Here is a 21,195-nt window from a genome sequence, read left to right on the forward strand (position 1 = left end):
TAAAAACTAATTTCACCAAGTGTCTCCTCTGTCTCTAACTCTGTCCCATAGAGAATAAGACACAAGAGCATCTGGTTTGGCACAGGGTATAATTGAAGCTCGTGGCTCAAGGGAGTGTCTTGAGGGAGGTGGGAAGCAGGGCAGGTGTGAGTGTGGACTCCAGGGAGCACACAGCCCCCAGCAGCAAGGCAGTGATGCCTCCTGCCCAAGCACGTGGTGGGACTCACACAGTAAGACCACTTCAGCTTCCAGCCAGTGCTGGAAGTGGTAGGTCCTGCAGCCAGTCGGGTGGATGAAAGCCGGGTTGGGCAGGGGGGTTCAGCACCACAGCCTTGCAAAAGTAAGGGAAGAAGATTTGGGAGATCTGGGACCTTTGCTTCTGTGCCTCCTGGATGGCATCGGCTCTTACCACCTGAGACCTGGTCCTTGAGGCCTGGCTTTGTCCAGCAGCTGCTGTCTCCCTGCAGCCCAGGGCTTGTGACATTCTGGAAGCACATAGCTTTGAGGGGCTCCAGAGCTTGCCTTTGTAGGCTCAAGGCTCTAGATATCTGTGAAACTGTTAATCCTCTGATATGTACCTTTCCCTTTAAACCTACAGCTCCCTGAAGGTCAGACTGTGAGGAGAAACTGCCCCTGGGTGCTCTTGTCTCCTGAGTGTGCTAGTCCCGTCTAGTTCCTGATTTTGCTCAGCTTTCGGGTCGGGGAGCCACCTGGCTTAACTCCCATAGGAGGCCAGGGCAGGGCAGGCCAGCCAGGCCTTGTGCTCTCCGCGCCGGCCTCCTGTGTGCCCTGGGCATGTGTCTCCCACTTAGCAGGGAGCACAGAGCCCCCTCTCCCTTTCCAGCACCATCTCTGGGCTGTCTCTGTGTCTGCCTCATGAGTCATAAGGCTTGGCCTGTGCTGGAACTCGAGTCCTTCAGAAGAACTGAGCCTGGCTGTAGTATAGGGTTGGAAGTGCAGGCCGCGAGCTACTTGGTCAGACATTGACTCTGCCACTTTCAAGCTGTGTGACCACAACAGAACAAGTTCCTTAATCTCTGGGCTTCAGCAAAGTGAGCCTAATAATCCTTCATGTAGAACAAGAAAGTGTGCCTGCCACATAGGAAGGGCTTCAGACGTTAGCCTTTTAAGGAGCCATGTGAGTTTGTAACAAGAAGGCAACCTAGGACTAGCTACCCACACGGCTGTGATGGTTCTGGTGTTACGGGCATCCAGCACTGTCTTGACAACACTGAGGCGGCTGCAGAGTCCTCATGGCTGCAGCCAAATGGAGGGCTAGAGGTTGGAAAGAATAAGTGAGGGACAGATGAGCAAGATGAGGCATCAAGGGACAGCCCCCAGAGTGACAGCACCTGCCCTACACCCACCAGCGAGGTCTCTGCAGCCTGTGCCAGCACTGGGAGGACTTGTCCCCTTAGAAAGTCTCCCCCCACAGCCAGGCCCAGACACGCCTGTCAGGAGAAAACCTCTCCCTGACAGGAAGTAGATCAAGAGTGGGAAACAGCTGAATTCCCAGAGAGACCAAGTGGTTCCTGTGTGTGCTTTTACTCAAACCCGTTGTCCCCGAACTTTCCAGCTGCTGCCTTATCTTGCTTCTCTATCAGAGAAACTGGAGAAGAGAGAAAGACCCGTGAGTCATCCTGCCCATTCCTGCCCAGACTCTTGGGCTCATTCTTCCCACAGTCCATCTGCTAGAATTCTCTGCAGCCTTACTTCAGGTGGCACCGGTACCTCTTGTGCCTTGGGAAGTTACTCTTTGCATAGTCCTGTAGCTGAGCCCTGGGGGGTCCCACCCTGACCAAGCAAATGACCTCTTTACCTTTTCTAAATTTTTTTTTAATTATGATAGTCACAGAGAGAGAGAGAGAGGCAGAGACACAGGCAGAGGGAGAAGCAGGCTCCATGCACCGGAAGCCCGACGTGGGATTCGATCCCGGATCTCCAGGATCGCGCCCTGGGCCAAAGGCAGGCGCCAAACCGCTGCGCCACCCAGGGATCCCCTCTCTTTACCTTTTCTATCACCACCTCTCTTCCTCTGCTCTTTGGTATCTGGAGAATGAGGGAGCTCTTATAAGGCAGTGAGAGCCCGAAACATTGGGCCCCGCCCTCACTGGCGTCTTCAGTCCCAAATCCTTCAGCCAGCGTTCCCCAGGGGTAGATGTTTCTTTGGTCAGAGCTGCTACTGCTGAGCCTTAGTGCTGTGGCCCTAGCCATTGCTTGCGAATCCCAACAAGATTTCTCAAATTCCCCATTGCTGTGACTGAGAGCAGCTCATAGCCGGCCTCTTCTGGCTGGGGGGGGGGCGCACACAGGGTTTCCTTCATTTGGTGCAGTCTTTTAGGTCTTTTAAGCATGTTTCATTCTGTCCTTTGTAAGGCTAAACTTCCTAGAGCCTAGGACTCCCTCTCCACCCTCACCCCCACCTCATTCGCAATGAGAGCCCCTTCCTGAGTCCATGGACCTGCCTTGCCCTTGAGATTAACAAATAGGTGGTCTGTCAGAGTAGGATGGTGTAGAGGGTGTGGCACGGAATTGGGCCTCGATGTTTTAAATTCAAACAGGCCAGTTTTAATAACAGTTTCCACCCACTGTGCTATGTTTGGGATTTTAAGCAAGTTTATTTTAACCTCATTGAAGCTCAGTTTCTTCACCTATAAGTAAGAAGAATGAGTACCTACTTGATGGGGTGGGTCATTTGGAGGGAAAGAGTAAAATGCTTATTAGCATGGAGTCATAATTATTAACCTAGCTCTTCTGTTTCCTCCTTTTTGTTAGAACATGATCTAGCATGGCCCACAGGCTCCTGAGCCCTCCCTCTGTAGCATTAGAAGCAGTTATAGGGACTTAAGACCAGCAGCCACCAAGAGAACACCAAGGTCCCAGCCTCTGTTCTTCAGTGAAGAGCGCCGCTGGTGGCACTGCAAGAATGGTGGCCCATGGCTATGGTGTGTGCTGAGGCGAGGCTCTGGTTCAGCCAGCTGGCCATCCACCCGGGGTTGGGCCTCTTTCCTAGGAACGGGCACCCAGATACCATCTAAAAGTGTCAGAATTCACTAACTGCTTTGGAGACAAAACCAAGGCTACAAAGAAAGTTGGGAAATACAAAATGTAGTGTAGCCTTCATAAAAAGAAAGTGAACTTCTCCTTGAAGAAAACCAATTCTGACAGGGGAAAAAAAGGCAAATCAACTCCAAATGGGATCATGTTTTATTCAGGATTTGTGCTGTCGGTGGGGAAGGCCAGAGCTCGGTGACAGGATGGGAAAGTGGGACGCCCCAACCTCAAGCCTCATCCACTCTGCCATGAAGTACTTTGCGCTTCACTGGGCTCGGCTCCTGGGGACCTCTAATGGTCCTTGATAGCAAACATAGTTAAAAATTAACAGACTGACAGAATTAAATATGGATGACAAGCAGCCACTATGGACTTAATCTGACACAGGATGTTACATGCTTGGGTGCCCTCAACCCAAGTGGCGTCTTGAGTGAACTTCTGGGATGTCTGAGCACATTTCACATGCCTGTTGGGAAGCAAGAACCTGGCTTGTGCTTAGGACAGACAGAGTGTTAAGAGCCCAGGAGAGAAAATTATCCCTGAAGGCTTATGGTTAATTAAGCCCCGCTTTGACCAGTCTTAGCAGGAAGTGTTTACAGGGTCTAGACCTGGTCACTGCCTGGGCTAAGGCCTCGGTGGTGTGCCACTATCCAGAGAGGGAGATCTTGTAGGGGCAGAAGGCCACGCCGAGCATAACTTTCTCTGGCCAGGACTGACTGGCTCCCTTCCTTTCTGGCAATTGGAGTAGGTCAGATGGCCGACTTAACTTTTGGACCAGTTCACATAGATCTTGACATTTTGCCTACGTAATGGCAACTTGTTTAATTGCCCTAAACAAGGAGTATTAGATGCCAAAGAGGAGAGAATGGTGATTATATTTTGTGCCCTATGTCTGCTGAGAGAGGGGATGGGCTGGCAGTTTGGGGGTGGGGTTGGGAACAGGAGAGCAGATGTTCCTTCAAAGTGATCCTCAGTGGGCCTCATTTCATGAAACAGAAATTCCTGAAAAGTGTTTCTCCAGTGTTGGTGAACACTGTATTAGACGGGGCAGGGGTGCAATTTTGAAGAACCGCATGATCATCCCATAAAGATCATTTTTGTATTGCAGATCAATCTAATCTCTTTGGTGAGTTTGGAATTTCTTGGACCATAGTGTGCTTCTGGCTTAGCAGCCTCTCCTTAGCCTGGCAGCCTTCAGCAAAGTTTGCCATAGGATCTGGCATGCTTTATTTGGTTCTGCTGCTCAGAGTGGATCCTTAGGCCTGGAGTGAGTGGGCCTGGTTTGGTTATAACTAAAGAATGTGTGAGTGGCTGGTTGCTATTGTTTCAGTGCTGGGAAAGCCCCTGCAGGGTAGACAGTGCCCCCATCTCATCAGGGACCCTACGTATAGAAACCTGAATATCCATGCCTTAAAGGGGGAGCCCGCCTCTGAATAGATGGTGCTGGGGAAATCTGTATTCAGGTACAGCACCTGCATCAGGAACGGTAAGAAAATCTTCACTGCTGCTTATAGATTAGATCAGACATCTAGGGCACCAGCTGGTCTGGTGATCTTCCAGCTCTGATTACTTTTGTTAAGAGCTAGAAAGTTGGATGCCACGTTCACATGCCTGAGCCTCCCAGGTGATGACAATCTCCCAGAATCACCACTGGAAGGGGCCTTCCACACTAGTGTTTCTCAGCACCTACAGGTGAACATAATAAAAAGATTCTGTGGGCAGATACATTTGGGAAACCCAGGGTTAAATTAAGTCAAACAGGTTTCTTCATTGTTGAGCTTCTCAGAGTCTCTAACATGCATCCACCAGAGGGGCAGAGACTGCGTTTCTCTCCAACCTCCTTGACCACAGAGCATCTCTAGACAGCGTACTTCTTGCCACACTTTGGAAACCTCATATGGAAGCAGTGTTTCTCAAACTTGGACATGTGCATCATCATCTCTGGAAGGGCTTGGGACATGCAGGGAGGCTTGGGTTTCTCTCCCAGAGCTTCTGCATTTCTGACAAGTTCAGTGACACCATGGGCCACAGACCACACTCTGAGAACCACTGGTCTAGACCTTTATTTCATGGAGAAGAAAATAGCTGAACCAAGGAGCATTTACTGATAACTGCTGCCATTAACTGAGGCAGGCACCTGGCAGGCACTTCCCATGCCTGTTTCTAAGGGCCAGTGTAGTGATGACAGGCAGCCACTAGAAGGGAGGGGTGGAGGGCACAGCACAGATAATTCGTCTTTTAGCGCTCTACACTGTGCTGCTCATTCAGGGTCTTCCTAAGTATCAGTGTTGGTTTGGGTCACATGTGTTGTTAGAGGTTCTTATAGGGACTTCAGAAGCTCCTGACACTGTATGCAGGATTGTAGGTATGCAGTGTGTGCGTGTGTGAGGGTACAGGCCAGCTCGTGCATTTTTCTCTAGACAGGATCATGTCTTACATGAAGGTCAACTGGCTAGATTGATCCCTGCTGAATTGTGGAGGAGTTAAGGGAACCACAGGTTTCCCCAGTGTTTATGATGCACTAAAGCAGCCCCTTGGGCAATGGGCACCAGTGGCTGTGGGTGACTGCGGCCAGAAAGCACAGCAGAACAAGCATCCCAAGTGGGGTGTCACATACCCCCCACACCCTGGAGGTCAGCAGTAGTTAGCACAAAACTGCTTGTTCACCCGGACCAGCTGCTTGCTGCTTGAACTCCGTTTTGCCCAGGAGCTCTACTGATCTGCTCTGCTGAGCAGAAATGTGTGGGAGAAGCTCAGGCTTGGTCTTGGGGGGGCACTGCCCTCTGCTGGCAGTGGGTGCCACTGCACCTCTCAGACCTGAAAGAGGCAGCTAGGCAGGCTTGGAGTTCTGTGGAATGCAGTGAGAGGAGCCACCCTGTTGGCAGGGGCAGTGGTGTCCAAGCCACAGGGCGCAGAGTGATGAATTTCAGGACCTCTGTTTGTTCCATTACCACCACATCATCCCCAGGAATTAGCCAGCGGGCCAGGTTCAGCTCAGCTGAACTAAGTACGACTTATCCTGGACCCCACAGCCCAGTCAGCCTGCTTCTCGCCCTGGAGTGCTCGGGTGTCCTAGACCAGGCTGACTGCAGGGCTTGGGTGTGAGGACGGTGTGGGTGAAGAGGCCAGCATGTGCAAGAGGTTGGCTGAGGCTGGGGTGGGTGTGGGAGATGAAGGGCTTCTTCTCTCAGTCACTGTCACTGAAAGTCATGCCATCCACTGCGCCCCCACCCCCTGGTCAGACCCCCTCTTCCTGTGTCTCTGAAACACCAACATGTCTTGGCCTCTTGGGGCTCAGTGCCCCAGCCCTACACCCAGGCAGCACCAGTCGCCACCACTGCGCTCCCTGCGACTCCAGTGCACACAGACCCATCCCCTCCTGCTGTGTGTTTAGGTTCCTAGCCCCTCACCTGCCGTGAGGCTGTGCCCCCGTCCCCTCCTTTACCACCTGTCCCAGGAAGGCAGCTCCAACTCTGCCCTTTGCTTAGTGAGCAAGTGGATTCAGATGCACAAAGCCATAAGCCATGGGTAGGTATGAAATTTTTCTTTGTCTTTCTCTTACCCATCCTCTCCTCACTTTTGCCCCTCCCCCTAAACATCTGTACTCCTCTCTCCCTCTTCCTTCCCTTTCTCCCACACGTACCTTCTTTGTTTTTCTCTTCTTTATCCTGCATATACTCCTAAATTCCCCAAGTGACATGTTTGGTAGCTTCCCTGCTTGCAAAGAGTTTCTGGTCCCTCCTTCCCTTAATTGCTATTGAATGCTGAAGACGAAGCTGACCCTTCCTTAAATGAACTTCAGTACCAGAAGTGTGGTGAACTTCAGCCACCACCAGCTTCCGAGGAATATAGCTTTGCCCTCTCAATGCAAGGGACCCCTTCATGCTGATGATCTGATTTCTAGGAATATCCAGTGTGGGCCCCGCCCCACCAGAGGATCCCTCATGGGAGGCTGGCCCAAGGTCCCTGAGCCACATTCCTAGTATGGGCAGAAGCTCAAAACGCATCTGTGGTCCTTTTAAGTCTTCATTTCCTGAGGAAGTAAGGAGGTTGAGATAGAGTGCCCCAGTGTATCCCCTTACCCTGGAGCCACCCTGTGAAGGAGGCCCATGGAGTACAAGGAAATGCTGAGGACTCCTGCATGTGCGCCAAGACCGAAGGCTGGGATCCTGTGTGAGCTCTGTCTGGGGGCCCCTCCTAGACATGTTACGAGAGCAAATAGAGCCTGGGCCCTGGATCCTGCCTGACCCGGTGGGGTTCTGTGCCCAAGGGGATGTCATTCACAATACCCAGATCTCAGTGGATTTCCTCACCTGTAACATCTATTTTATTAAACTATCAAAGTAGATGTGCCAGGGTAAAATTCCTTCCAGCATTGCATTCTACTCTAGAAGCACTTTGGGCCAGCCCCAGGTAAAAGATCCATCTTTCTCCTCCTGCCACACTGGGGGTATGCCAGTCCCCATAGAGCCATCCAGCTCTCTTGAGCAGGATTCCCTTTGATGTAGTTTGCTCTCCCTCCTGCACTCCCAGCTTCCCATGTTGCCCTCGGGGTGATGGGGCCATCCCTCCTCCATGAAAATGAGAGGAGCAGTGGTAAATGGGCATTTCTTTCTTCCGTCCAAAGGCTAAGAGGCAAAACCAACATTGCCGACGGACGGACATTTCTTAAAGCCAAAGCACATTTGCTCTTTGGTTTGTGTCTTCACGTTTCCTCAGCGCAGAACCGGGAACCTTCAATCAAGTGGACAAAGCATCACTCAATCCATTTGTTTTGTCACTGGCCTTCCACTTTGGAAACCTAATGGAAAAGATGGGGCTACAGGTCCTCCTCAGCAAAGTGAGCAGAGGGCTTGGGGTACCAGAGACCCCACAGTGCCAAGAAGCCAGAACTCCTCTTGTAAAAGAATAGGAGCAGAATCTCAAAGCTCTCCTGGCCCAGTTTAGCTCTTACTGGCACAGCTGGGTCCTGAGCTGTCCCTCCTTTGTCAAAGGAGATGCATGTTTCCATACCTGCTTAGAAAACCACAGGGCGGCCTGTTGCCTAGCCTAGGCGTCACTGAGCGCAGAAAAAGGGACTCGCTGGGCCAGGTGGGCCGCAGTAGTGGCTGGCCATCACTTTGGCAGGGGGGCGGGAGCGAGGGAGCTGCTGGGCCTGGTATGCTCCCCCAGGGGGAACTTTGTTGGGGGCTTGGTTCGGAGTTCTGTCGGGACCATGGAAGGCCCTGGGGGAGCCTCCCCCCGCCAGCACTCGAGAGCATGTGTGAGCTGGCTCCATCAGCCGTTGGGATGCTCCCAGGATGAGGATGGCCAGTGGGAGCCCTGGTTCACAGCCTTCTCTCCACATGTCTTTCCAGATGCGCTGGCTCCCTCCCTCCGAGGCTACTTCTCAGGGCTGGAAGTCCCGTCAGTTCTGCTGAATACTACGTAAGTACTTGGCTTGAGGGACGGCTGCATCAGGTGCCTTAACGGGCCCAGTACAAAGCAGATGTCCAGGATGTGGGCGGCCCGTGTCCCGTCACTGCCTGTCACTTGAGGAACTCCTCTGAGGTGGTGCATCGCTCCACGGAGATTGTCACCTGGGACTAAGGGAGAAGCAGGGGATAGTGCTCTGTCCAAGTCTAACTTGAGACCCCAGATCGTGGTCTTACACTTCCTAAATCAGCAGCTAGTGCCAGCTTCCGTGTCAGGTGCAGCCAGCATGAAACTGCCACCGTCCTCTGGCTCCAGGCGGACAGCACCCGCCAGCACACGTGGGGGGGCGGGGGCAGTGTCACGGGAGTCCTAGCCATTTAGCAGAATTAACTTCCTGCGTGCGAACACATTAGAACTTTAGGTAAGCTCTGATCTGTGTAGCCCCCTAATCCTTCAATTGAAGGCCGACAGAGCGCCGTTTCTAGCAGGCTTTCCTTAGACTTTCTCATCTCAAAGGAAACAATATGCTACATTGGCATCTCTGCACCATTTGATTTTAGACTTAACCTTGCTTCAGGGAACCACTGAGTGAATCTTTTTTCTATAAATGTATAATATGCGTAAAATTCTAAATGCCTTCTTAATTCAGTATCTTGACTGGATTTCTGTTAAATACAAAGAAAGCTCTGTTACTCTGAACTCTAATGTGGTGGAAAGTCTTTGAGGTGTTCTGCTCCTACGATCTTCTCTTGGTTTATATCATTCCTTCACAAGACAGGAAGAGAAATGAGAATAGGGAGGGACCAGACCTTCATCCCTTTAGAAATGCTAGAGAGGTCATGCAGAGTTATGTGCCTGCCTCTACCTGATGCTGATCTTTTGAAGGAGGTATATGGGGAAAACTGGCCTCTGGTTGACTTAGGCTCAGCTTAAATGGGGGAACAGTTTCAGACCATTCATGGGGGAAGAACTGGGAGAATGGTCGATGCCCTCTGCCTCCCACAACAGTGTGCTTCTGTTTCCAGAGGCTGGTGGTGTTCACCCCAAGGTACTTAGGATTGGGTAAGTGGGATATTCTGAAGCTCATAGAAGAGTTGATGCAGGTAGATCTAGGCACTTGGCATAAGGGGGTAGCTGAGAAAGTTGATGAAAGTGGAAGAGCAGTGAGTGGGACACAGCCTTGAGGCTCACCTAGACGTAAAGAGTCCGCAGAGGACGAGCAGCCTGTGGAGAAGGCACGGTGCCCGGAGGAGTAGGTGAGGGCTGGAGCCTGAAGGGCAGTGGTGAGCTGCTGGGTTCAGCAGTATCAAATGGTATAGGAAAGTTGGGTAAGATGAGAGAAGACCTCCAAATTTGGCAGTCTCACTTGACCGAAGATGGTGGTGGCATAGGGCCTAAGGAAGGATTTTTTTTTTTTAAGCATTTACATAGGCCTAAAAGAAGGCATGATCATTAAGCAGTTGCATGGTTCCAGCCAGTCAGATCCTGCGCTTTGTTTATATCTGCTCTCTAAGTTGTTCCAGATCATCCTTCCTTCCCCACAGACCTATCCACCAGGGACTAGAGGCAACCCTGGCTACCAAAGGAGGGGTAGCAGTTTCCCCCTTCCGAAGTGTGGCTTGTGAAGCTGTAGGATCCCATGCAGATGGAACACCTCCTGTAGATGCACCACTTGTTCTGAGCGCAACTTGAGCCATGAGCCAGACTCCTTGCTCGGGGTCTGGAGGAAGCAGAGGAGGGGTAGCTAGGCAGGAGGATGGATGACTGTAGTCTCCGTCCTGCCTGAATTTAGACCAGTTCAAGTGTGGATCCATTACTCTGGCTCCTTCTAGTCTCTTGGATCAGGTCCTTGAGCTAATGATCCAGGCTATGTAATCCTAGGGAAATGTAAATCAGAATTGAGAACAGTGGTTCTGGTGAAATAATAAACAGTTTAGTGCAGGGACGCCTGGGTGGTTCAGTGGTTGAGCATCTGCCTTCGGCTCAGGTCATGATCCTGGGGTCCAACGATTGAGTCCCACATCAGGCTCCCTGCAAGGAGTGTGCTTTTCCCTCTAAGTCTCTGCCCCCCCCCCCTGTCTTTCACGAATTAAAACAAACAAACAAAACACTTTAGTGCAAAAAGGCCAAATGTACGTTAGGTGCCACCAGTGGCATCACCAGCTCACGTGGCGTGGCCTTCCTCTGTTCATTGTTGGGGGGTTTCCTTCCTCTCTGGAAAGATGGCACCTGGATAGAAGACAAGAACAGGAGTGCTGTCTGGTGTCTGACATGATGACCCATACGCAGATCCAGACTGGCCGTCCCTTCCAACATGTGGAGCTCTGGGGTGCCACCCATCCGAATTCTGAATAGTCTGGGGCCGGTTTCCTTGGGGCCCTCCAGGGGATTTTCATTTACTCACTTTGAACTCCTATTGGGAAATCAGTGACTAGATTAGAAAAGTCAGCAAGCTCTTTATTCTTTAAATAAAACTATATCATGTGTCTGCTGTTGCTAAATACAGAAATGTGCAGACCAGGCCTGTGCCCCTAAAACTCCAGTTCTATGGGTGGGAGTCATGGATACACATTTTAAGACAAAGAGCCTACCACTCAGGATGCATCCTACCTTCACAGAATGAGCCTGTGAGGAAAGCCCCAGAGTCAGGTGGGAGTGTGGGTATATTTACCATCACCAGTGGCATAAGTAAGACCATCAGAGGGGTGGGTGTCATTGGAGTTTTAATTTGTTCAGCATCTTGCTTGATGGTGTTTAGTCTGGCTACAAGCTCTGTGTATCACTGGAGTTTTGCTAACAGTCCTGCCAGGGGGCAGACAACCCCAGATTACATGATAATCGTTGAAAATGATCCATTTCCCAGACGCGTGGAAAACAGGAAAGCATGAGCAAGTTTCTAGTAACTGTTTACAGGGAATGAGAGTTACACAGCCTTCCTTGTTGGGTATCCAAATGTAGTTAAATTTAAAAAAGTTAGCAAGGGTTGACATGGGAGGACGTTCTTTAAGAACTCCGAAAATTTCCCTGGCCATGGACCAAGACTGCAACAGCAGTTATAAGCACATGCAGTTAACAGCGTCACCGAATGGGAGAAGGACACAGCAGGAGATAATAAGGCCGGAATGTAAAGCCATGTATTCCCCATGTTTTGATTTGGGCGGGAACAGCCTCGTCTGTCTCTGGCTATGAATACAAGGGCCTTGGGGTACAGCCATTTTTCGGGGACCCCCTCATGCTGGATGTCAGGCAGAGCTGGGAGCTCAGATGGTGGTCCTCCTGCAGGCACCCCTGCCTTCTCCTTAGAAAGGCCCTGAGAGGGGCGCCTGGTGGCTTAGTCAATTAAGCTTCTGCCTTCGGCTCAGATCATGACCCCAGGGTCCTGGGATTGAGCCCCACATCGAGCTCCCTGCTCAACCAGGAGCTTCCTTCTCCTTCTGCCCTTATCCACGTGTATTCTCTCACTGGCTCGCTCTCAAATAAATAAAATCTTAAAACAAAACAAAACAAAACAAAAGCCTGGGCAGTGCTTGCACCTGAATTGCCACTCCTGGTTTCCTGTTAACCACAGTCTCTGTGTCTCAAGTTCATTGGCACCGTCTATCCCATGAACATCAGCAAGAGACTGTCTTGGCTGCTAAGGATACAAGAGTAAGAAAAGCAGACAAAAAGCCTTGTCTATAACAGGGAGAATATGGATAATAAAACATGAGAGGTAGGGCAGTGAGAAGCGCTAAGGGAAAAAGAGCAAAGCAAGGTAGGTGGGTTAGGTGTTAGGGGCCAGCAGGAGCTTCTTGTGACATGTGTGACATGGGGGAGCAGAGGGGTCGGCATCAACTTGGCACCTCCCATTCAAGCAGAAACCCAAAGCTTCCCAGATTCGTATGGGCTTCCTTTTTCAGAACAGACTCCCTCTCGAGCTTAGAGGATAATTGAAGTTCTCCAGTCATCGTCTTGCCTTCCCCTTTGCCAAGTCACAGTAAACAAACTTGCGGTGCAGCAGGCCTAGACTGGGCGAGGCGCTAGGGGAGCACAGCGCGCCCAGGCAGCCAGCACAGCTTCACCCTGGGTGCTGATGCTTCCTCAGGAGCACCTATCAGGTTTCCCCAGAGCCGAGCCACAAGCCCCAGTTCGGATTCCCTGAGCCCTGGTCCGTTAGGCTCCTGGATGAGTTGTAAAGGTGGGGAGGGGCCCGACACCTGCACCGTGTCAGCACTGTGGGGGGCACCTCTTGCAGCCACTCTTGTGCCCTCCACGCTCCTTGGGTGAAACACAACAGACACCTGCTGGCCACACAAGCACACTGGTATGGGACCCCCCAGGGCCGTCCAGGCTGGGATTTGCCTGTCATGTTTTCTGTGGGTCTGGCGGGGAGCCTTCGAGATCCCCGAGCTGATGCACCAGGAGAACTGCTAGCCGGTCCCTGGAAGAAGTAGAAGAGGGTGGCCAAGTATGAAGACCAGGCTGTGGGGTCTGAGCGCCTTCCCTCTGCCCCACCCCACACCCCATGCAACTGGCTGGAAAGGGAAGTTCAGAAGGCCTGTGTGCTCGCTATAAGGTTAAAGATGAACATGTTCGGACTTGCCTCTGTGTTTTCTGTAGTTTGGGGAGTCATCTCATGGGGGACGCCCTGGTGCGCAGACAGGTGCTGCTGCTGCTGTCACCAGCAAAGAGCAGCCCGGTGACCATGCCCCCTGCTCCCAGGACCCAGGGTGGGTGCCACACAGTCCCCATGCTCTTCATCCACTGGTCTTGAGTCATCCCAAAGGGGTTCAGCCCAGTCTGGAGGGATGTGGCCATATGGGTGGGACGTGCCGCACTGGCCTGGCCATCCCAGGAAGGCGCATGGTGGGCGCTCCCATCCCCAAGGGCTCTTGGCAGGAGTGGGTGGGATGGGGAGAAGTTGGGTGAGCTGACAAGTTTTATTGCAAAGACAATTATTTCTTTTCCTGCCCTCAAATGACCCAACTTTTACTAGGAAAATAGGATTACATGTACTCATCCTTTGATGTTTTTAAAATGAAAACCTGGGAGAAACTTTCTTTTTCTTTAATTCTGAGAACAGAGATGTCCTAGGCAGGCGGTCTTGCCTTCAGCCTCACCCATAATCCCGGCAGAGGGTTTGAACTCAGGCCTAGCCTCCCTGCTGAACCCCAGGGGGCATCGTCCCATACCAGCAGACCAGTGGGGCCTCTGGGGACCTCGGGGTTCGCAGAGCACCCTGTGGTCTCCTGTTCACACAGCCCCACATGCCCGAGTCCGTGACCCTGTCTGCAGGCAGCAGAGCAGCACGGCCGGGGCTACACCTAGAAGAGATGTCCATAGGGCCCAGGGCCACTGGCAGGCATGTGCAGGGACGAAGGTTTCCCTCCTTGGCTCTGGGAGTTCTCATGAAAACCAGCTGGCTCAGAGGCAGTCGTGCCTGCAAAAGAATATAAAAAATTCATGATTTGCTGGGTCTCAGCATCTTCATATTTCAAAATTCTCAGACCCTAGGGAATAGGATTTCGTCACAGATGTTCCTTTTAGTTTTTGTTTTCCAGAAGGTGGTTGGAGCAAAGTTTAGCTCGTGGGTGCATGTGACAGCACAGGATCCTCCCAGATAATTGCTTTTGTGGCCTTGCGCTTACCAAAGTTGTTACTGTGGTGGGAGGCACCTCCTGGAGGTGTTAGGTTTGGGGCTTTTCCTCTTTTGGGGGCGGCTTCAGGTCTTGTGCCTTTCCTCGACAGGACTTTCAAACAGCCCGGGGGATCCAGCCCTTGGAACTCTGCACGGCTGCCTTGCCTCGTTGGCCAGGTGGCCTCCTCTTATGCAACCCTGCCCCAATGACCGACTCACGCCTACTCGGGTGACCGAGTGAAGACGGCTTGGCATCTCGCACAGCCCCCTTTTCTCCAGATACCCTTCCCGACCCCGACCCCGACCCTTACCTGCCCCGGGGCCAGGGAGCCCGTGGGAGCCACACTCTGCAGCCAGGGTCCTTCCTGTCAACCAGGCCCTAGGCTCGTGGTCCCCATGGACTGCTTTGTGCCCGGGGCACTTGTCCTTAGCTCTGCAGGGGAGGCCTTGGTCCCTTTGCCATTGAGTCTCTGTTCTTTGCTCGCAGAACAGGCTGCCCTTTGGGACCCAGGGAACCCCAGCAGCAGACTGGCCCTGGGGGTTGGAAATTCCTGCATGCTGTTAATGGGCGATTTCTTTCTCCATCCCAGGTTCCAGGTGTGTGATGGTGGCTGCAATCTGTCTTGTGGGTATTAATGCAATCTTCAGTGGTGGCTACTGTTCTCGAGCTGTTCTGCAAAACTGGAGCGTGCTGGTGAGTTCCAGTCAGAGGCCCAGCAGGCCCTCTGCGCTCTGGGCAGGGCACCAGGGCACCATGATGTAGGTAGGGACGTCCCACCAGCATCCCGTGGGAGGAAGTCCTCCGCCTCTGGGGCTGGGGCCCAGCTGTCTAGCTGTTAGCGCCTCCCCGATGACTCCAGGGGGCGCTCTAGGTGAGACTGCCGGAGTCCGGGGCTTGCTCCTCCTTACCTCCTCCAGCCACCGCGTGCTGCTGAGGTCAGGGTGTCCGGGGAGGGCTGGGGGCTCTGCAGGCCCTCAGAGCACATGGCCCAGTACCTACCTGCTCGTGCCGCAGCACCCAAAGGACTACTCCACGGACAGGAACTTACACATACATGACACTTTCCCCTTTGAACCCGTCAGCCTTTTTTGGAAATTAACTGTTTTGGTGAGAATCTTTTAGATGCAGTATGTATATTCCTCCTGACTTGCCAATCCAGTAGTACTGCACATACCTTAGCTGTGTCTCGATGATGCAGACATCTTCACAAGCCTCTTGGAATAAGCATGGTTACCCTTGAGCGTAGCCGAATGAGGCAGGGTTCTCACTGAATTCCTCCAGACCCTGGGCCCTCCTGCTGGGTATTGTTTTGGTGATTTGTTCATCTCTTTGGTTAGTCCACCAGCTTGTAGTAGTAAGCATAGTCTTACTACTACAGGTGACCAGCCTGCGGGCTGCCACACAGAGGGGCTTCCAGTCTCTCTGGAAAACTTGGCCTGGAACGACCGGAGTGCCAAGGGCAGGCCCATAGTGGTTAGGTCTCGGCCCAAATAAGGTGGCGAATTTCATCCCTAAGGGGCCTATGAAGAAAAGATGAGTCAGAGGGCAAGATTCCTGCTAAGGACAGAGAACCAGGCAGATCTAGCCAAGGAGGTCATTACCACATTTTTGGGACTTCGGTAATTTCTTGCTCACGCCCTGAGCCAAAGACAGATGCTCAACCGCTGAGCCACCCAGGCGTCCCCTGGTAAAACTTCTTAAGGGACAAGATTTTGTTTTTTTTCTCTTCCCCCTCTGGCACACTTTAAAGACCAATTAAGTGGCACCTGGGCACTCAGTCAGTTGGGCATGTGTCTGCAGCTCAGGTGTCAGGGTCCCAGGGTCCTGGGACTGAGCCCCAGGTCAGTCTCCCTCTCCCTCCACCTGCTTGTGTGTGCACTCACTCGCTCTCTGTCAAATAAGTAAATAAGATCTTTTTTTTTTTTTTAAAGGCCAATTAGGGGGACGCCTGGCTGGCTCAGTGGTTGAGCATCTGCCTTTGGCTCAGGTTGTGGCCCCAGAGTCCCCGGATCGAGTCCCTGTATCAAGCTCTGTGAAGGGAGCCTGCTTCTCCCTCTGTCTCTGCCTCTCCCTGTGTGTCTCTCATGAATAAATAAAATCTTTTAAAAATAAAAAAAAATACCAGTTGAAAGCTACCCATATAATTTTTTGGAAGCAGGTTAGAATAAGGATTTTTTTTAATGTAATAAATTGACCCAAACATCAGTAATCCAGGGCAAATGCAGATGAGTCCAGTCAGGAAGCAGTAGCAGCTAGAGCACGCGGTGACTTCATTTAGACAATGGCCTGGGGACCTGGAGCAAAAAAGGGGTAGGGGCCAACCTTGGGACTTGGGGCAGTTGAGAATCTGGTTACAAGTGGCCGGTCAGCATGGGCCAGACAAGATGGCGGGCACCTTGGCACTAGCCATGCCCAGCTTGGGGCTCACCACTTCTGGGGCCATCCGTGGGGTACAGGAATGGGTTTGGAGGAGGCCTACTCTCAGCACTGCTTCTGGCCTGCCCCTGGAGGGTGGACATGGGCCTGGACTGTGAGAAGGCCGAGCCTTCTCTGGCCAGGAGTGGGAGCTGGAACCCACGCAGGGCAGTGGCCTGCTGCCAGTGCTGTGCTAGCATCTGGGGCCAATGGGCACGCACATGAAGGGGCAGGTGGGGGTGTGTACATAGAACAGGGGGGAGCAGTTTCCAACTACAGAAGACTGTTCCCCTGGAGATTCTTGCCTGTGAACCTTTTAAACTGTTAAGTAGGCCTTTTATTACAAATTAATATCGGTATTTGATTTTTAAAAAGATCAAGCTAACAGGCATAATATGAAAACTGTATGTTACGTGTGTATTGGGAGCTGAGGAGAGGGGAATATTCCTTATCTGACTTGGGTATAAATGACTATACTAGTAAACAGGTCAAGTGTATGGAGTAGGATGGGGGAAACAGGACTTTCTTCCTGCCGGAGCTGAGTGAGAAAAGACCGGCCAGGCCTGGCAGGGTTCCCGCCCCAGACGCAGCAGGAGCTGTGCCCAGTCCCCAGGGCCACAGGCTGATCTTTTTGATCAAGGACAACTGACATGTTTTAGAATCGTAGAATATCCTTTCAGACAGCGACAGTGTCCATGGTCTCCAGCGGGATGGTTGTGACCTACCTCCGACTAGCTGTTTTTATATCTGTGTTCCCCGGTCTGTCCGTCCATCGCCGTCAGGAAAGGCTGTGAGGAGGAGCCGATCTACGAACGGAGCCCCCCACCCTCCCCACCCTCCACCCCACCCCCACGGTGCTGTGTGTTCCCGGATGTCTCTGTATTCTGTTTAAAATGTCCTTGTTAATACATTCCAAGGTTTGAACTCCGTTCTTAACTAAACCCCTTCCTTGTTTACAGGGACTGAAATAGCCACATTCTGACCTTCTGTTCAGTCTGGGAACCTCTATGGCCATGTGGACGCATTCTTTTCCCATGTGAGAGTTCTATCTACAGAGCGCAGTTACGGCAAATCTCGGGAAACCGTCCGCTCTCATCCCCCCTTCTCTCTCCACTCCTCTCTCCACAGTTTCCACTTCAAAGCCTTTCTGATCAGTCACAGTTGGCCAGCCCCATGCACCTTGCTCCCTGCTCTGGAGTCCAGGGAAGGGGACAGGGTACTGAGAGGTCAGGGGGGCTGCTGAGGGTGTCCCAGGCTCAGCCAGGGGCCTTATTCAGACTATGGAACCGAGCCTCGGTGCCACGTGCCCCGGGCTGTCCGTGGCCCCCATTTCCGTTACTGCCCCAGGGTGCAGCAGGGTGCAGGTGTCGGAATTTCTGCTACACGCAAGGGACTGTGTCTGGGCTGGAGAATGTAGCGTGAGGGACAAAAGTCGTCCAAGATACTCCTTGGGAAACCCAAATGGTGGCCTGGCCGGGGAGGACTCTTGGCTGGGGCTCAGGGTTTGCAGGAACAGGAGGAGGAAGGGTATGTACCGGCATCGCAGCGAAAGTGGATCATGACCAAGCCGCCAAGGGCCTGGAGGGATGTGTTAGGGATCTGGGTCTCGGGGGGGGGGGGGCGGGGGCGGGGTGCGGGCAGCGGCAGGTGTTTTCAGAGTCTTTGTCCTCTTGCTGCCACAGCAAAGTGAAGACTCGGATTAGGTGAGTCCACCTTGGGCGAGGTGAGCCCAAGATGGGGCCAGAGGTGCCTGGCGGGAAGTGTCACCTGAGGGAGCGGGCTGTGTCCGCGTCACCGGGGGCTGCGGGAGGGCTGGAGCCGTGGGAAGGGCAGGTGTGAGCCAGGGTTTAGACTGTTGTGCCTTTGGGGTCCCAGCCGAAATGGCTGGGGCAGAGCTGATAGGCACAGGGACGACTGTCCGGGAACTGGCTGTGGAGCCAGAAGGACCCGGGTAGCGACGTTTGCCTGCCCCAGGAAGAGAGCAGATGCCTGGGGGGGGGGGGGGGGGGGAGTGACACAGGGACTGCGTCCCCCCTGAGCCCGCGGGCAGGGGCCCTCACAGCGGCCAGCCCCTTCTCCTCTGTGTCCCCACACGGGGCCCCGCGGTCCCAGAGCCTGAGGCCGCCGAGCCCGTCCCATGACCTGTGCCCGACTGGGAGCAGCCGCAGGGGCTGCGGGTCCTCGGAGCCCAGCTCCTGCAGTTGGCACCCAGCTCGCGCTGCTGGCTGTGGCCCGGTTTGGGCGATGTGGGGCTTGTCGTTCAGGGCCCGACAAGCCCGGGTGGTGGAGGCAGGTGGCTTGTGGCCTCCGCGTGGCAGTGAGTTTCCTGGGGGCACCAGGGTGGAGGCTTCTTTGGCAGTTCAAGGGCAGCAGCTCAGGCGTCTGAGGGACCGATGGGGCCTGGGTTCGACGGGAGGGTGGGCTGCGCCAGCCCGAGACAACGCCCAGAGCCCCGGCCCTGCCACTCCCCACGTCCTGCTGGGTCTGAGTCCAGGTGCAGCAAAAAGATGCTGCTCAAGAGTGGGCCCCTGGCCCAACCCCGCTCAGAGCATCTCGGCTGTGTGGCACCTGCCCGGGATGGATGCGCTGTGCATGGGTCCGGGGCACCTGCCAGGCTGACCAGGACCCTGTCCTTAGCCGGGCACCAGGGGGAGGCAACACAGTCCGAGGGGAGATTCCCAGGCGGAATCTCTGTCCTGGCATTTCAGAGAGCTCTGCTGAGAGTGAGGCGGGCGGGGGTCACCGGGGTGCTGTGTGCACCGGGCCTCCCTCACCTTGACCCGGGAGCGCGTCTCCCACCCCGGGGCACTCCGGCTGGGCCTCGCTAGGAGCAGCAGAGTTAAACTGATGAGCTAGCGAATAGTGGCAACAAGCTCAAGGGACCGGTTAAGTGTCACTGACGTCACAGGTGAGACTCTGAATGTCCAGATCCTGTGCTCGAAAGCGCACCTCAGTTTCTCCCAAGGCAGAGTGTTCCACGAACCATAGGTTTGTGGTGATGATACTGAATCTTCCGACTCGTGGTCCGATCTTTCTGCTGCGCCTGCTCACAGGCTGTGCCACGGTGTAGCGGGTCATAGCACTAGCGCAGGCCTGGTTTAGGAGGAGGATTTCCCAGCATCGTCCCGTTTGTGATGTTCCGGACTGTTCGCGGGAGGTGTCTCACCTCGGGATTCATGGCTAAATACACGTCGTCCCAAATAAGGCTCACATGGGATAGTTAGATGGGTGTTACTAACGCTGTCTTCATAGCTTCCTCCCGCGCCCAAATAAGCACTGCCCTGCACAGAATTCTAGTGCCTGCCGTTACTCCTGCCAAGACCTTTCCACACCTTTATGAGTCCAGCGTGTTGTGTTGGTAAGACGGCAGGAAAACAGGGACAGAGGAACAGTAGAGGTTCACTGTACAGCCTTGATGGAAGTTAGGAAAACCGTAGAACCACACTGGGACCGTGCACGTGGCAGGAAAAATCTCAGGGAGGAGTCAGAGGCTTGTTTTGTTTGCCACCAAGCAAAACACACGTGAGCACTTCCTTGCAGATGCCAGGAAGCAGCTCTTGAAACGTCTGTGGCGAGAAAGAAATACATACACTTCCCATATGTCCACGGTGAGAACCCTGCTCCCAGGAGGGGTCTCTGGAGGGTCAGTTGGTGCGTCCTATGGGCGTCCACGCGTCCTGCTGGGTTAGGGAAGCTCCCAGCCGCTCCCCGGGAGGTGAGCTCTCCCCTCACACGTTCTCTTTCTGTTTCAGGCTTGAAAACACCTTGCCCAGTTTTGGTCCCTTCAAGACTTTGCCACAGCCTCTATCACACATCTGTTTTTCTCGAAGAAAAAATATAATAAAAATGTTTTACTCTTTTACACTGTATAATTTTAAGAAATAGTGTGTTATTTGTGAACGCATGGTCTGACATTTCTGTACAGTTTGGAGATCTTTTCAAACAAAACATAAAAGATGTCAACAATAAACCAAGAGAGTGAGTATTTTTATACCAAACATTTTAAGTATGAGAGGATGGATGATCTTACACTGGTTTGGATCACAGTTTTTGTGCTTGACTTTTGAATGCTTGTAATTAAAAATATCTATTTTTTCTCCTCCAAGATGCATGTTCAAAGCAGGTCTTTAAATATTACGAAATTTCTGGAATCGTATGGTGAACATCCGGCAGTCCGCCTGCCTGGCCGGATCCGGGGTAATGTAAGAAAGCCGTGTCAGAGGTTAGGAGCAGGCGACCTGCGGCCCGGCTGGGTATGCACCTCCAGGTCTAAGAGGACACTCCGCAGGAGCTGTTCCCACGATGACACGCTGATAGCTAGACGAGCCTTTCATCGGTTCGCGCTCCAGATCCATGTGCACCGTTAGCCCTGGCAGCTCCCGAGGAGCCCATGCAAACTGCCTGGGTGGGTTTTGCTATGGTCTAAGGTGAGTTATCCTGCCACTGGCTCACCCTGCGTGTGAGATGCACCTGCGCACACCTCCCCCAGGGGAGGCACACACGTACACAGCTAGCTGGCTGCTACAGGCAGCTCCTATCGCCCAAGTGATTTTTCAAAACCTTGGTTGAACTGAGCTGCTGGTCCTGGCTTGCGGCAGCACCACACCAGATGAAGCCTCGTCACAGCGCTCTCTCGAAGGCTGTGCGCCCACAGAGACACCACCCACTGCGCCGGCCGAAGAGAGAGGGCGCG

At 53.1% G+C, this 21,195-nt stretch overlaps 1 protein-coding gene across 11 annotated transcripts in view; it reads left to right on the plus strand.

The window, feature by feature from the left end:
* RBPMS (RNA binding protein, mRNA processing factor) overlaps positions 1-20,472 on the plus strand; it is a 173,630-nt gene extending 153,158 nt beyond the window's left edge. For 7 of the 11 annotated variants that reach the window (XM_041751315.1, XM_041751314.1, XM_041751320.1 and 4 more), the window contains 6 exons: positions 6,449-6,582; positions 7,682-7,894; positions 8,412-8,481; positions 14,677-14,780; positions 17,462-17,538; positions 20,255-20,472. In XM_041751315.1, the coding sequence (XP_041607249.1) occupies positions 6,449-6,582; positions 7,682-7,859 (312 nt within the window). In that variant the 3' untranslated portion in view covers positions 7,860-7,894; positions 8,412-8,481; positions 14,677-14,780; positions 17,462-17,538; positions 20,255-20,472. The remainder of the gene's footprint in view (positions 1-6,448; positions 6,583-7,681; positions 7,895-8,411; positions 8,482-14,676; positions 14,781-17,461; positions 17,539-20,254) is intronic. The other 4 variants (XM_041751318.1, XM_041751317.1, XM_041751324.1 and 1 more) reach the window with 4 other exon arrangements.
* Positions 20,473-21,195: the final 723 nt, after the last annotated feature.

The sequence above is a fragment of the Vulpes lagopus genome, chromosome 4 (genome assembly GCF_018345385.1).
Source record: "Vulpes lagopus strain Blue_001 chromosome 4, ASM1834538v1, whole genome shotgun sequence".
Classification (NCBI taxonomy): domain Eukaryota; kingdom Metazoa; phylum Chordata; class Mammalia; order Carnivora; family Canidae; genus Vulpes; species Vulpes lagopus.